General features: G+C 53.8%; 4 protein-coding genes across 4 annotated transcripts; 1 reads left to right on the top strand and 3 right to left on the bottom strand.

Moving 5' to 3' along the window:
• Window positions 1-978: 978 nt before the first annotated feature.
• On the bottom strand, window positions 979-2,223 carry GMORB2_1565 (Alpha beta superfamily hydrolase; the record flags this gene model as incomplete). The annotated part of the gene is made up of 3 exons (XM_035463547.1): window positions 979-1,724; window positions 1,793-2,071; window positions 2,127-2,223. The coding sequence occupies 3 exons, from the start codon at window positions 2,221-2,223 to the stop codon at window positions 979-981; spliced, it is 1,122 nt and encodes a 373-aa protein (XP_035320378.1).
• A 459-nt stretch (window positions 2,224-2,682) lies between these two features.
• Window positions 2,683-3,992, top strand: GMORB2_1564 (uncharacterized protein; the record flags this gene model as incomplete). Its single annotated transcript, XM_035463546.1, has 3 exons — window positions 2,683-2,929; window positions 3,025-3,906; window positions 3,976-3,992. 3 exons carry the CDS (start codon window positions 2,683-2,685, stop codon window positions 3,990-3,992), a joined length of 1,146 nt encoding a protein of 381 aa, XP_035320377.1.
• Window positions 3,993-4,402: 410 nt separating this feature from the next.
• GMORB2_1563 (uncharacterized protein) lies at window positions 4,403-5,992 on the bottom strand (the record flags this gene model as incomplete). The annotated part of the gene is made up of 2 exons (XM_035463545.1): window positions 4,403-5,030; window positions 5,121-5,992. The coding sequence occupies 2 exons, from the start codon at window positions 5,990-5,992 to the stop codon at window positions 4,403-4,405; spliced, it is 1,500 nt and encodes a 499-aa protein (XP_035320376.1).
• Window positions 5,993-6,950: 958 nt separating this feature from the next.
• On the bottom strand, window positions 6,951-9,612 carry GMORB2_1562 (ATP-binding cassette, subfamily D (ALD), peroxisomal long-chain fatty acid import protein; the record flags this gene model as incomplete). The annotated part of the gene is made up of 4 exons (XM_035463544.1): window positions 6,951-7,261; window positions 7,328-7,781; window positions 7,833-8,921; window positions 8,983-9,612. 4 exons carry the CDS (start codon window positions 9,610-9,612, stop codon window positions 6,951-6,953), a joined length of 2,484 nt encoding a protein of 827 aa, XP_035320375.1.
• Between the last annotated feature and the right edge of the window lie 3,294 nt (window positions 9,613-12,906).

The following is a 12,906-nucleotide window of genomic DNA, read 5'->3' as shown; positions in this document are numbered from 1 at the left end:
CAGCAAGACGGCGAGGCTACGTGCGTACTAATTAGTGGCAAAGTAGCGGTACTACCAAGTCGCAAAGTACGAATACACAGAGTTGGTGATGGAGTCAAGTTTGCTGACGCGAACCTATCAAAGGACGCGTGTTGGTGGGATGGAGGAGGCCCCGCGTGGTTGACGCGGTGTCACGTGCATAATTTACCACCCCGAGCGTCCCCTTCTCTCCCATGGCTCGGTCTTCTAGTAATAACTCCCCGTGGGTCGTATTCGTTTTCTTTAAGATTACGCCTTAATCACCTCCTATACGTGGATACGAGTGACTCATGCTACTCACGGGAAAGCAGGGAAACGTTGGCGGTGCCAGAAGTCAGCCATGGAGACATGGGTTGAAGCGTCGAGTCAGAGAAGTGGAAAGAAGCAAGGCTGAGCACACTGAAGCAGGGGTTTAAAGTACTGATACTTGTCATACTTTGGTCGTAATAACCTGTAGTATGGTGCATATATAACCGAGCAAGGCATTGTTCCGATTGCATTACTCCGGAGAAGCGTGAATAACGCAATGTAGGCCCCCCCTTCTTAGTAACAGGGATCTATTCGTTCCTCGATGGCGATGCATTAGCACATACTCGTACGCATCTCGTACATGAAGCCTGGTACGACTCCGCAAAATACGTTGCATGCTCCAGATAAATACCAACTGCACGGTCCTCAGGGAATCAAATGGGAATCGAAACCTCGTGAGCCTACAACTTCCACGAGGTAATATTATTGTCTACTTACGACCTACAGTGATATCATACGAAACATCTGGATCGGTTGCCTACAATAGAAAGACACGTCGCTCCTCCATCGTTGGACGGCGACCGAGGTCATCCATCCTTGTCAACCCCACAAACAATGGGCTTATTCACGCTCTCTCTCCAATGAGACAAAAGGAAAGAGGGGAGGGAAGAGAGGGAAAGGGGGGAGGAGGAAACCACCCGGATCCCAATCTCATGGTTCGCCATGTCTTGGCTCGGAAGCAGTGGCGACATGGGCCCGAGCTCGTGCCCCCTCAACAGCCGACGTCAGATATTTCGCAATGGCCTCCTTGCCCTGCATCCGGATGATGGCCTCGTTGTGCAGCGCCCCGCGCACCTTGACCTGCTGCACCGACAGCCCGAGGTGCTGACATCTCTGGTAAAGCGTCTCGCCTTGCTCTGCGGGGACTAGCTCGTCTTTCCCAGCGTGGACCATATACACGGCCGGCTGTTTTTGTTCAGCCGAGGATGCGGATGAGGATGCAGAGGCAATAACGCCAAAATTGGCCCAACTGTCCATATGATTCCTCAGGAACGGCCACAGGTACTGATATGGCAGCCAGCGCTGCGGATAGAGAGCCGTGAGCATGGCCCGCGTCGAGACAAAGGGCGTTTCGAGGACCAGTGCATCGATTGACATGGCCCGCGTCGTGGCAGCTAGGTTTGTCGCCAGGCCACATCCTATGCTCTGGCCGTAGAGTACGACGACAGGCTGTTGTTCCTCTTGTTGTGACTTCGTACGGTGGAACTTGGATATCCAGCGTAGTGCAGCCTCGGAGTCCTTATTGATGCCCTTCTCATATGGTCGGTCGTGCGACGTCCAGTAACCACGGTAGCTGAGGCCTACGAAGGTGTAGTTCGATTTCGGATCGGTATCGCGTAATCGACGAAGAACCCATGAAAGGTCGGGTAGACGGGGAGGGAGGGAGGAAGCATTGCCTAGTATCTTCGGTCTCAGCATGTGTGCCTGTGCCGTTATTCCATCTTGTTGCGTATGCACAACTAACCCTGAAAGTACAGAACATAAACAGGCGTGACACCAGCCCTGCTGGTCTCATCCTCGCTGATGCAGAGAGCAATCTCGGTCCCATCTAACGACCTGATCCTCTCCTCGCGCCACCGTATACCACGACACTCGCGCGCCACGTCGGCGATCCGCATGCTGCGCGCATTGGGCGGCATAAACGGATTGTAAATGATGGCGTTCTGGAACAGCACCATCATGAGACACTTCCACGCCCACAGGGCCAGGAACAGGCCCGTGAAGATGAGGGGCGGCGCAACCGCTGGGAAGAGGTGCAGGGAGCGTCTTGGCGACAGCCCCGACCCAATGCTACCCACGTTCAGACGGGAACGGGCCGTCGTCAATGGTTGCGGCCTCAAACCATGCCTGGCTGCCCAGCTCGAAGGCCGTAGGAGGGGGGGCGCGCGTCGCCATGGGCAGGCAAGAGGCATGGAGTAGAGATGGCTAAATTCCTGTCGCTGCTGCAAAGGACAAGACCCATCAATTAAATGCCGATTTCATGGAATCTCATGGCGGTAAGGTTTCGCAGGTCTGCCGTTCGCCCGTTACGTGCATTGAGGAGAGTGTATGTACAGAGTAATATATATTACCGGTTTGAGCAGAAAGTGTGGGGTGACGGTTGTGTCATCCGCAGCAGCAAAGATAAAGCCTTGGATTTCGGTGGCGCATCCAGCCAACATGGTTCAACGCAGTTCTCTCCACCCTCCCCAACTTTCTTCGTTCGTTATCTTCTCTCCATCCTAGGCTTTACAAATCAACAAAAAAAAAATACCCCCCTTTTAACCATATTACGTTTTGTACGCCATCCCGCGCCATCTCCTAAGACTCTTCCCTTCTCCCCCCTCGCGCGAAAGAACCCCTCCTTCGATCACCATGTCGACGGCCCCTCCGAACAAAGAAGGCGACGGTCATGCCAAGATCGAAGTACCCCAGGGTCATCATCAGACCCACAACGAAGAGGATGAGCCTGCGAGTCCTGGGATGAAGAATAGCAAAGGATGGGATGGGAAGCTACGCGTTCCCAAGTCGGCCGTCCTGGCGAACCCCGAAGCCCTGACAGATGAGGAGTATTCGGATAACGAGAATGTTTTGGAGGGCGAGAAGATTGCGGCTGATGAGGGTAGGCCATACAATCATCCTCTCCGTTATCTCTCATGAACTTTCTTGTGTACGAAGAAGAAGAAGCTGATGTGGGGGACAAACAATGATCTCCAGACCTCCTAGGCGACGAAAAATCCGATACGGAAGAAATCATGTGTACGCACTCCCGCGTTAGCTCCATCGCCTCACTACACCTAGAGCGCTTCCGAAAGGTGGTACGCATATGTCTCCGTCAAAACAGCATACAAAAGATGAACGGGCTAGAGGGGGTTTCGCCGACGACGCTCAAGGACCTAGACCTGTACGACAACCTGATATCGCACGTGCGCGGTCTCGACACCCTGACGGCCCTGCGCAGCCTGGACCTGAGCTTCAACAAGATCAAGCACATCAAGAACATCAACCACCTCACCGAGCTGCGCGACCTGTTCCTGGTGGCCAACAAGATCAGCACCATCGAGGGGCTGGAGGGCCTCGTCAACCTCAAGTCCCTAGAGCTCGGGTCCAACCGGATTCGCGATCTGCAGAACCTAGACAGCCTCTCCAACCTCGAGGAGCTATGGGTGGCCAAGAACAAGATCACCAGTCTGAAGGGGCTGTCGGGACTGCCTAAGCTGCGCCTCCTGAGTATCCAGTCGAACCGCATCTCTGATCTGTCTCCCCTAGCCGAGGTTCCCTCCCTCGAGGAGCTGTACATCTCGCACAACATGCTCGAGTCTCTTGAGGGGATCGAGTCCAACGCCAAACTGACAGTCATTGACATCTCCAACAACAAGGTTTCTAGTCTTCGTGGGCTGGGTCCCCTGACCGAGCTTCAGGAGCTCTGGGCTAGCTATAACATTGTCGCCGACTTTGCGGACGTCGAGCGCGAACTCAAGGATAAGGAGCACCTGACCACCGTGTACTTTGAGGGTAACCTCCTGCAGCTGCGTGCTCCGGCACTCTACAGGAACAAGGTCCGTTTGGCATTGCCGCAACTCAGCCAGATTGATGCCAGTAAGTCTTTGTCCTCCACAGGTCCTATCGTCCCTTTTGCGCCCACATGCTAACATGCATGCCTCGAAGCTTTTGTAAAGGTGTAGCCATACCGGAAGTTTTCTACTGGCCGTGATTCCTTTTATTCTGTTGGTCGTATTTGCTCTATATCTTTTGACAAGTTGGATTCAATGTGGCTTGGGGTTATGAGGCTAGTCCACTGCTGCGACGCTTAATATTGATGAAGTGACGAACAGACATAATAGCATGGTGTATATTCTGTTTTCTACCAAAAGAACTAGAAGAACCATGCCAGAAAAAAAAAACACAGTACTACCATTATTCTGAGCATGCATCTCCAGTTATCGTAATATATCTTTAAATTATTGGTGTTTTGGTGTTCCGACACTTATATCAAGGTATTCTACTAATCTAACTAAGAACACAAAAAGAAAAAGACACAGACGCTCGTACTATTGAAAACACTCTTCTTAGATGAGTCAAAAGGAACAAAACCTCAAGTAGTATAATCGCAATAACACTGCCCAGTACCAGCCTGAACACCCACGATAGCATCCCCCTGGGGATCAGTACACTCCGGCTCGCCTGTCCCGGCGTCCTTGCTCTGCACGACCTCCGCACGGGCGGGCCAGGACGCAAAGTCTGTGCCGGCGGCCTCCCTCCCCGCCGAAGCAGTGCTGGTGCCGTTACCAGCGTACCGCCCAGTCCACAGTGTGGCCCTGAACCGGGAGCCCGAGAACTTGCACGTCGAGTTGGCGGTACCGGCCGCGAGGCCGGCCAGCAAGTCTCCCGTGGGCACGCTCACGGTCCTGTCCATGCCGAACTCGAAGACGAGGCGCTCATTCGGGCCGGACGGGTCGATGACGGCGGCCGTGAGGTTGGCAAAAGCCGGGGCGAAGGCGTTGTCGTCAGACGAGACGGTGTAGGGCAACGACGACGAGTCGTCTCCGCTACCGTAGATGATCCAGCGGAAGGCAGTGGTCTCGTCGGTGCCGATGTTGTCACACCGCCACGTCGCCGGGTTGGAGGTGCACGACGTCGAGGTCTGGTTGAGAGTTGTGCGGATGGTGTAGGACCCTACTGGGAAGAAGGGGCCGTCATGGACCTTGGTGGTATTTGTAGCGCTGTGCAATCACCTGTTAGTATGGCTTCATACCCTCGTCCGTCTCTCTTTCTGTGCTTCGTTGCAAGGGAAGGTACTGAAGAGAACTCACCCGATGTTGTTATCATTACTGCTGTCGCCGTTGTCCCCTCGCCGTCTCTCGAGACCGAGAGTCAACCCTACGGCCAGGGCGACGGCCATACCGATTAGAAACAGTCCCAATCCACCGAGCAGGATCCACCTCGTCGACCGTCGACCGCCCATCCACGCAGGCAGACATCCACACAACGCAGCATCTCTCCCGCTTCCCCCACTCTTCCCCTGCCGCCGGCCGTACTTCTTCGGCAGATACAGCGGGAGCGGCCGGTTGTTGTGGAGGTGTTGGTGCTTCTTCATCTCGCTCATGTCCGAATCCGACACGCTGCCGCTGCCGCTGCCGCTGCTGCCGCCTCTTGTGGTGCTCACGCTCTCGTTGCGGTACTTGGGCGGCGAAAAGGTGATGGGAAAGTAAGGGGGCGGCAGGGACGCAGCTACCGTGGAGGCCGAGGGAGGTCGCTCGGGGAAGGAAGGGCTGCTGTTGGCTTCCGCGCTGTTATGGCCGCCATAGCTTGCTGCTGCTGTCGAGGCCCTGGCTCGGCCGCCACCGCCCACAGGGACGCGTCGGATGGCCTTTTGCGGGACACGCAGCGGGGTGCGAGGCCATATTATGGACTGCTGCGGAGGCGGCGGCGGCTGCCCCATGGTCCATGTTTGACGGTGCTGAGGCGGTCTCGGACGGCAGGCATATTGTGGTTGTTGTTGCTGCTGGTCTTGGTCCTCGTCTTCTGTCTCGCTGATCTCGTCTTCGGCAATGGATGGCAACCAGGGTGCTGACATGAGGGAGCTTCGCGATCCGGGCCTGGTTGGAGCGGGAACAGGACCAGGAGGGAGGACATCGCTATCGCGACGTGCCGTGCCGGCTGCCAGTGCCGTCACTGTAGTCATAGTCTGTCTGTGCGTGCTCTCACTCAGCGATAGACTGTTCCTGTTATCCAGAGACGTTGCGGACGGGAAAGTGTCAAAGTAGTAGTCGAGTACGTTGCCGTTCTGTTGGCCTTCCATTATGGCTTTCCTCTTTTCGGGGTCTGTATGATTCTCTCTTTCCGTCTTCTCAACGACGATCCCCGTCATGGGAGTAGGGTTACATGCTCAGGATTATATATTTCCAAGTTTTTTCTTTCTTTCCATTTCCCCTTCCCGAGGGGAAAGATGGCGCGGGAGGGTCTACGCCTCCTCGCCTCCCCTTTGCATATGGTCATGATAGTTGTGGTGATGATGTAAGAGAACGGTGAAAATTGGAGGGAGGACAGACCGATATAGTAGATGCAGCATTCCGGTCGGTCGGTAGATTGCAAACGCTACGACCCAATCGGGATGACACTTTGGACCATTTGTCTCACCTTTTGGTGAGGGGAGGGGGGCGCATGTTCCCGGTCCCCTTCCTATCTCTGCTACGCTATTGCGCAAAACGAAAAAAACGATAAATTCTAGTGAATTCCTCTCTCTTCTTCTTCAAGGGGTGATGTGTGGCCAGGGATGGTGGAGGATGAGGGGGGGGGAAGGCCATGATACAAGGGAGGAAGCGAGGGCAGAGACGGCCAACAGGGAAGTATTAGACTTGACAGCCCAAGGGCAAGGACATGTGAACTTCTTTAGTGGATCAATATCTGCCAGTAAGTACGAGTAGTACTAATATATTATTGATATCAGTGATTGGCATCGAGGACAGCCATTTCAATTATTTCCAAACGTCGTGTCCATAAGAATATAGTGTCAACTGCTCCCAAGTCATACCGCGACATTGTACCTATGAAAGAACTCGTGGGTACTAATGCTTGTATGTATACAGAAACCTAGTATACAGTGAGTAAAACAGATGAGAAAGAGAGTTATACACGTGAGTCTACGCTTCCACCTCAGTCGTTTCCTTCTCCGTCTCCTCCACATAATCCGGTGCCTCGAGCGGTTCTGCCCCACTGCGCTCTGTCCACACTGACGCCAGCTCCTCCTCAATCTCCTTCCTCCTCCTCTCCCATTCATTCACCTTGGATAGTCTCTCCCGGAGAAGCTGCAGCTCCTTTTCCGTCTGAAGTTTCTCCCTCTCTGTACCGATGCGCTCGAACTCCCACCCTTCCGGGCTATCTTCCTGGCCCAGGATGAGGTTGAACTGGTGGTATTTTTTCAATGATGCGCGAGTCGACACGGTGATTAGGGCTGTGTTTCACACCGTGGTGTCAGAAAAAAAAGGAGTAGAGTTGAGAGAAGTTAGGGGGGGCTTACTTATTCCCTTTTCCTTGCACGTTTCATACAGCAAGCCCTCGACGTCGCTAGACACGGCACTAGTCCCCTCGTCAATAATGGCATACTTGGGCTCATGGTACAGCAGACGTGCGAAACCCATGCGCTGCTTCTCGCCACCACTCAGGACATCCTTCCACTCCTTGCGAGTGTCCCACCCTCCTTCACGATCGGGCAGGTAGCCCAACTTGGCCTCTTCGAGCACCCTCCTCAGGTCGTCCTCTGACTTGTGCTTGGCCTTCATGTCGACGTGCCCATCCGGGTAGATGACCTGATCACGCAGTGTCCCGAGGCTGAGGTACGGCCGCTGGGGAAGGAACATGATGCCGTCCTGGCCGATGTCCTTGGGTAGGCTAACCAGGCCGCGGTAGACGGGCCACAGGCCGGCAAGGATGCGAGCAATGGCACTCTTTCCCACACCGTTGGGTCCGGAAATCTAGTTATATACGTTAGAGAAAGAAGAAGGAGGAGGATAAGAGACGCTCACCAAGAGATGCTCGCCACCACGAACTACCATAGACAGCGACTCGAGCATTTCGTCGCCACCCTGTGGCCACAGCGCCGGCGCCACAACGGGGACGTGCTCAAATCGCACACCGTCGAAGCCCTTCTGGATAGTCCCCTGGATATCAGACATGGAGTAGAGCTCATTCTGCCCAGTGCGGCGGTAGTAGGCTTTGGCGTGGGACCGGTGAAGCGTCGAGATGAGCGTGTACACCCTGCTCGTGTGACCTGCCAGCTCCGAGAGGTCCTTGATCGAGTACATCATGCGGCCACCGGCGTCGGCGAGGGACAGCATGAGACGCTTGTTAGTGATGAACTCGCGCATGCGGTTACGTTCCCTACCGCTGCCGCTGCCGCTGCCGCTGCTGCTGCTGCTGGCCTTGGGCGAGATACCGGCCATCTCGGCAGCGCCGCCAACACCACCCCAAGCGGGGAGGAATACTGGCAGCGAAGCGAGCAGGTAGCCGTAGGCGCTCCAGCTGTACTTCAGGATAAAGTCCTCGAGAATGTTGTAACGGATCTTAAGCATGTAGATGCCTTCCATCCAACTCTTAAGCGACTTGAATTCCTTGTTGAGGAATGTCTTCTCCATGTCAGCACCACCGTAAAAGGCCACCTCCTCGGCGTTAGCAATGAGACGCGCGTGCAGACTGCGGAAGTCCCCCTCCCTACGACCCTCCACGGCTTTGAGCTTGCCAAAGGGAGGGGACAGCCGCCGGAGGATGCTCGCCGTCAGGAAATAGTTGCTCAGGAGACCCGTCAGGGCTAGTGGGCCGAGAGACCGGTACAGCTGGAAGTTGAAGACACAGAGGTCGACAAACGGTTTTCCAAGTGACGAGTACAGATTGGCCGCCGAGGCGCAGAAGAGGGTCAGGTCCTGGGTGATGAACTGGTCGGCGCCCTGGCCTATACCACCATCCAAGTTGGACAGCTTATAGTAGTTGAGGTTGTCATTGAGGTACAGGTCGTGGATATACCGTGTCAGACGAGTCCGAAATGCGATGGACACCTTGGACTCGAGGAACTTGATCATGGCGTTTGTATAGGAGGCGAATCCTCCCAGGCCGCACCACTGTATTGTTGTCAGTATCAAACCATGAAGGCAGAATTGAAGCACACGCCACACTTCTTACCTTTGTGATGCCCCACATAAATGCCTTGCCATTTCCTGCGACGAGGTCGCGCACGATCTCACCGTCGAGGCGCGCCACCACGAGCGACAGATACGTCCTGAGCATGAGGAAGACGCCATGGCTGAGGAGCAGACCGGCCTCCTTGCTCGACCAGCGTGGGATCATGATACTCATAAGGCTGAGAAACTGGTGCAGGAAGGCGAGGTTGAGACCCGGCTTCGTCTGGGCCGAGGGGACGGTGCCGTCACCCAGCCCAGACACTCGCGGGGGGTTGAGAAACAGGCGACGGTGGGCCTCAAAAGTAAGAGGCTTTGTATTGTGAATGACGACCTTGGTGGTGCCGTCCTTGTAAGGCACGTAGATTGTGCGCGAGCCGTCCTTGTTGTGGAGCCACGAGTTTGTGCGCACCAGTTTGCGGCCTTGCTCGCGCTCAAGCCGGCGGTTCTTCCACAACCGCCTGCCTCCTTCAGCACCCAGTATAATGGACGTGGCCAGGAATAGCGTCGCAAGAACCCGTGTGAGCCTCGATGTGGACCGGAGCCGTGTACGCAGCTTGGCGGACCATTCCTGTATGAAAGCGGCAAGTGCGTCTTGAGCCGCAGGCTGACGGAGGGTTGATTGCGTCGCCATGATTTCCTGCGGATATTCGTTTTGTTGTTGAAATGTACAAACGTTGGAGGGAGGGTGGGACCTTCCCCAGACTTGGGAGCGTTACTGGGAAGAGGGCATAGGGGATGGGGGCTTGTCGTTTGATTCTCCAGTTGTCGGTTATTGAACGTGGGGTGAGGTTCGGTTGTGATTGTCGTTGTTGTTGCGTGAGGGAAGCTGCACCGTACGAATACAGCCAGTAGGACGATGATTAGATTGATGGAAACGATGGGGAACGGGGAACATGCCGTCATGGCCGGGGGAAGGTGGCATGTGAATGTCCGAGGTATCTGGGGTAAAGGTGGCGATGCTTGGGGATATGCGCCACATGTCATTCTTCAGCCACACGCCAATTGAGGTTCAACAGCTAACCGTATTGCCATTATCTGTAGACCTTGGTCTCTACAAGGGAAAGCGCAACGAAGAGAAAGATAGGAAGCATCTTCAACTATACCATGAATGGTATCATCAGCTCCTACGGCATAACCTAGCATTCCACGGGGATATTAATCGGTATTGATATATTGCGGATAATGCCTCCTTGTTCCCTTACCCTGCACTATACGAAATCTGGAAGTTTACGCGTTGAACAGGTGTTCGAGGTGGTCAGGTGTGCACGTGCTGTTTTGACGTGGTTCATGTTGCCTGCGGTCACGCGGACAATAGTGTATTTCCACGGATGCCAACTCTTATTGGGTGTGTTGAGCATTTGAGAGCTAAAAGTTGGGGAATTCAGTACTGTCTGGTCTCTATCATGATGGTTGAGGAAGTTCAAATTCAAAAGCAAGAGTACCAACATATATATGTATGGTAATAATATATTATGTACTCGTACCGAGCTATGCGCTCAGACGCTCAGGCCATGAACCAGCTCTGTCTGTATTCGTAAACTAATTAAGAGGCTCTGTAAAACTGTGTAAGCCGACCCACCAATGCTCCCTCACCAGACAGAGAGTGCCGTAATACTACTGGTACATGTATCCGTACAGCGTACAGATTACAGAGTATTGTTATTTCGCGAGTCCTGACTGTCCTGACTCCTGACTCCTGGATACGGATATGGACTCGTACTACTCCGTACATGCACTAGTGGTACCCGTGTATCCGTACTATCTGCACAGGTACTCGTACTAATAAGTCGTACGTTCTCCTGAGCAGGACAAAAGTTACACGGATTTATTTTAATATTAGGAACGTGTGATTAGGTTGAGAGCACTTGGTAGCGGCAGGAAAGCTGGGCGCTAACATGGCCAATCACACTGGCACTCACAGGTCGCGGGGTTCGGCTCTCCGCTTCTTGACCGGATTCATGCCTTTTTACTTCGCTCGGGAAGGATTAGAGCACTTTGTATGGGTGGTTAAATGGGCATCGATTCCATGCGTACATATACAGTATATGCACGAGCAAGGAAAGCAAGAGAAGCAAAAAAAATAGTGTTTATTCTCGGAGTTTGGCGCAACTATCAATTACAGCACGGAGTAATGGTAGTTTGTTATTGCTCCGTATATGTATTGTACGAGTAAAATACTCCGTACGAGTACTATTACTACGAGTACTAGTACTATTACTAGCTCTGTGTGGCTGGGAGAACGGGCGGCTGGGGTGGACCAGGTTGGTACGAGTAACATCCCCTCACCCCCCTTGACGAGGTTACTCGTTCCTCCTCTTTCCTTTTTCTCTTTTCGACGTAATAACAATAAATTGCCCACGAGGACGGATGATTCTGGGCGACGAATGTTAGCTCGGAGGAGGGGGGGGGATGCCTACGAGTATTTATTCGTACTTGCAAGTAATAGGTAATGGGACCCACGATGGCTGCAGTATCCCCGCTAAACCACCTTCCAGGGAGGCATATTTTTCTCGGAACACTCACTCCAAAGGATAAACAAAGGCAACAACACGCATACTCTCTGCTGCTGTAGCCTACTACTCGTCCATGGAACCAGACGTTGCCTGCGGCTGACGGCACTTACGGGCTTTCCTATACAAAAGCGGGAGCAAGGGGCCAGAAGGCGACGGGCGGTTGTCTTCATTGTCAATCTTTAGCTAGTGAGCCTTGGCGTTGGGAGATTCATTGACATGGGGGTAAGGGAAAGAAGATGGGCGAGGTACCAGAAGACAGTACGAAAAGTTTCCTGTAAAAAACTGTGTAGCTAAAAAACCCTGAACGGAATACAGTGTAAAATTCACCATTCATACAATATTAGTTATCCATATACTGCAGACCTTCACCCCCAAGTCTTGGCTAATCTCACGTCCATCCCCACTCGTCCATCCTCTTACCCCCCCGGAAGCTCAAGAGTCTTTGCGCCTGCAGCAGTCCATCCCCGACATCCAGGATTGTGCTGTGGACCGTGGACAAGAGCAAGTGAGAGAGAGACAGGACGTCCCAAAGAGACCCAGAGAGAAACATCACCCGTTTATTACCCTTTGCCTCTAGCTTTCGGCCGCACGCATTACCAGTCCTAGTTTTTGTCCCTGTCTGTCCCTGTCGGGCCTTGATCCGCGTCTTTCTGCTTCCTTTGCATCTTTCCTCCTCAAGGCTCCTTGAGACTTGACTCCTGGCGTGTGCACACACCTGACAGAGAGCACGGGTACGCCACCAACCAAACTAATCAACCAGCCCCCGACCCTTTTTTTGCCTGTCTCTCTGCCTTAGTCACCGCTCGAGCGCGAAGAGAGCAGCGACAGCAACAGCAGCAGCAGCAGCAAGCCGTCTGAGGACCCTCGTTTCCCGCTCCACCCCCCTCCTTTGTCGTAGCGGCAAGCGATCGGCTCTCATCCGCTGTGTTTTTGTTTTATCTCGTTCGCGCCTCTTCTTTTTCTCGACTCCGTTTGCTCAGCCCTCGACCCTCGTTATCCGTGGTGTATTTTTTCCCCTTCTCCTTCGCGGCCGTCTCACGCCCCGTCGCTACATCCTAGACGCCTCGCGCACGCTTCGTCTTGGCCCGACCGCGCGACAATCTTAATCGACTACTCTTGTCGGTCTCAGCAACGAAATTATCACCGGTGCTCATACAGTAACTTGGATAAGAAGATCCGTGCTTCATTCATCGCAAAATACCCGAGTTGGCATCTTTGAGCTCCAACTTCATTTTCGGGGGCAGGATCGGGCATCTTGCAAACACCCCCCCTGGATACCGTTAGCCCGTATCAAGGTACGTTGCTTCCATTTCCTGCGTTCGGCCAGGTGCGTACAATTACTGTTGCCTGCTACGCATGGCACGGCGAACCCCTTTACCTGCTGCGAATGAATGGGAAGGGTTTGTCATGGC

The sequence above is a fragment of the Geosmithia morbida genome, assembly GCF_012550715.1.
Source record: "Geosmithia morbida isolate 1262 chromosome Unknown scaffold_10, whole genome shotgun sequence".
Lineage (NCBI taxonomy): Eukaryota > Fungi > Ascomycota > Sordariomycetes > Hypocreales > Bionectriaceae > Geosmithia > Geosmithia morbida.
Note: the sequence above shows the minus strand (reverse complement) of the source record. Positions and strands in the feature narration are given on the sequence as shown.